Source organism: Austrofundulus limnaeus, unplaced genomic scaffold, assembly GCF_001266775.1.
Source record: "Austrofundulus limnaeus strain Quisiro unplaced genomic scaffold, Austrofundulus_limnaeus-1.0 Scaffold210, whole genome shotgun sequence".
Lineage (NCBI taxonomy): Eukaryota > Metazoa > Chordata > Actinopteri > Cyprinodontiformes > Rivulidae > Austrofundulus > Austrofundulus limnaeus.
Window position 1 is genome coordinate 276,608 of NW_013952612.1, and position 1,939 is coordinate 278,546.

Genomic DNA, 1,939 nt, shown 5'->3' on the forward strand with positions numbered 1-1,939 from the left:
GTGCAGACAAACAATTATATTCATTCAGAGGTGCATGGTAAATATTTTTTATCGTAACTTTTACTTTGATTTTGTTACATTCAAAATATAAAAATTATACTTTTACTTATTTCCTTTAAAATTTAACACCTAGTTACACCTTACAAGTTCAAATATGAACAGAACTGATCATGAAAAGAGTTATAAACTCTAAAAAATGAAGTGTTGAAGTTACTTAACCAAGTTATGTTAAGTGGTTTCACTAAACCCAATTGAAAAAAAAACATAAAGCAATTTACTCAACTCAGTAAAATCAACACCTAATTTCTTAGAGTGTGTAAGTACTTTTGCTTTCCTTATTATTGTGAGCAGTTTTATGACTTTTACTTAAGTACTTTTCTTATCAGTAAAATTATTTTTTACCAAAGGCATTTCTTGTTAAGGTGTTTTTACTTTTACTTAGGTATTTCTTTTAAAGACATTCATTTTTCATGCAACTGTGAACGATCCTTCTGTGATTGTTGAGATTTCCCCATGTGAAGGAACAGGAAGTGATGTCAAAGGGGAATGTCTGCATGTGAACAGAGCGTTGCTAAAATGYCCGACAACACAGACTGTAGAGAAGAATCTGATGTTTCTTTAAAATATRTTGAGTCTCTATCAGAAATAGATYAAGGAGAGMCAGAATTCAAATAATATTGTTTCAATAAACAAAGACAATGTTGTTCCCTTTCTTAAAGAATTCCCCTTTGATGTCACTTCCTGTTTCATTTCAGCTGAGCCAAATTAAAAACAATACGCCATTGATGTGACTAAATGGGTAAAATTGTGTATATTACATTTCTTAACTATAAAAATGTTTATTTGACTTTTTTGTTTTTGAAGGATATGCATGTAACAGACACATTCGGTGCTTCTTACAACTCTGGTTTTAAAAACACAAAACTGTAAAACTCTTTTCTTCTGCTCTCTTTCAGGTGTTTTACACAAACCCTCGTTACATCCTATTTCTCCATCTTGTGCTGAACGATATGATCCAGCTGACAATATCGGTCGTCCTGTTTTCTGTTGCTTACATCTTCTACAGAATTAGTGTTCCTGTCTGTTTCTTTGGTGTAATTGCAGCTGTTTGCATCACCATAAACACACCGTTGAATTTAGCTGCAATGGCTGTGGAGAGGTACATCGCTGTGTGCTTCCCTCTGAGACACGCTGAGCTCTGCACCGTCAGACGGACTTATATTCTGATCGTCTGGATTTGGGTTTTCAGCTCATTTACAGTTTTGTTTGAAACCATTGTTCTTCTGTCAACAAAACCTCTGGAGTTTTTTCATTCCACAATATATTGTCTGCTGGAAAATCTGTTCCGACACCCAATTAGCACACAGGTGAGAGAAATTAACTATATAATTTATTTAACGGTAGTTTGGTTCACCCTTTTCTTTACTTACTTCAAGATCTTCTTTGCTGCCAAAGCAGCTAACTCAGCTGATGGAAAAACAAAAAAGGCCAGAAACACCATCCTGCTTCATGGCTTTCAGCTCCTGCTGTGTATGCTGACATATGTAGAACCTTTCGTCAAAAATACTCTTATCCGCATGTTCCCTAAATACACTGCTCACTTACGCTTTGTTTCTTATATCATTATTAACATTCTCCCCAGGTTTATCAGCCCCATTGTGTACGGGCTGCGAGACAAAACATTTAAAGAGCATTTGAAAAGAAACTTTACCATGAATCTTTTTCTTTTGCATAATAAAGTATGAGATAGTATTGCAGTGATTAGTACACCTACACTTCTTGTAACGAACTGTTATAAGGAAATTCACGGGTTCTTCTGTTTAAGGAAATAAACATCCTTTCTGTGTAAACATGAGACCACACAAATAAGTCAGACTTTAGTCAGTGAATTCAAGTTGATCTGGTCATAAACGAGATCATTTATTTATAGAATCGAAAT

At 34.4% G+C, this 1,939-nt stretch overlaps 1 protein-coding gene across 1 annotated transcript; it reads left to right on the forward strand.

The window, feature by feature from the left end:
- Positions 1-867: 867 nt before the first annotated feature.
- LOC106525070 (olfactory receptor 56A3-like) lies at positions 868-1,745 on the forward strand. The gene is made up of 2 exons (XM_014019181.1): positions 868-873; positions 957-1,745. The coding sequence occupies exons 1-2, from the start codon at positions 868-870 to the stop codon at positions 1,743-1,745; spliced, it is 795 nt and encodes a 264-aa protein (XP_013874635.1).
- Positions 1,746-1,939: the final 194 nt, after the last annotated feature.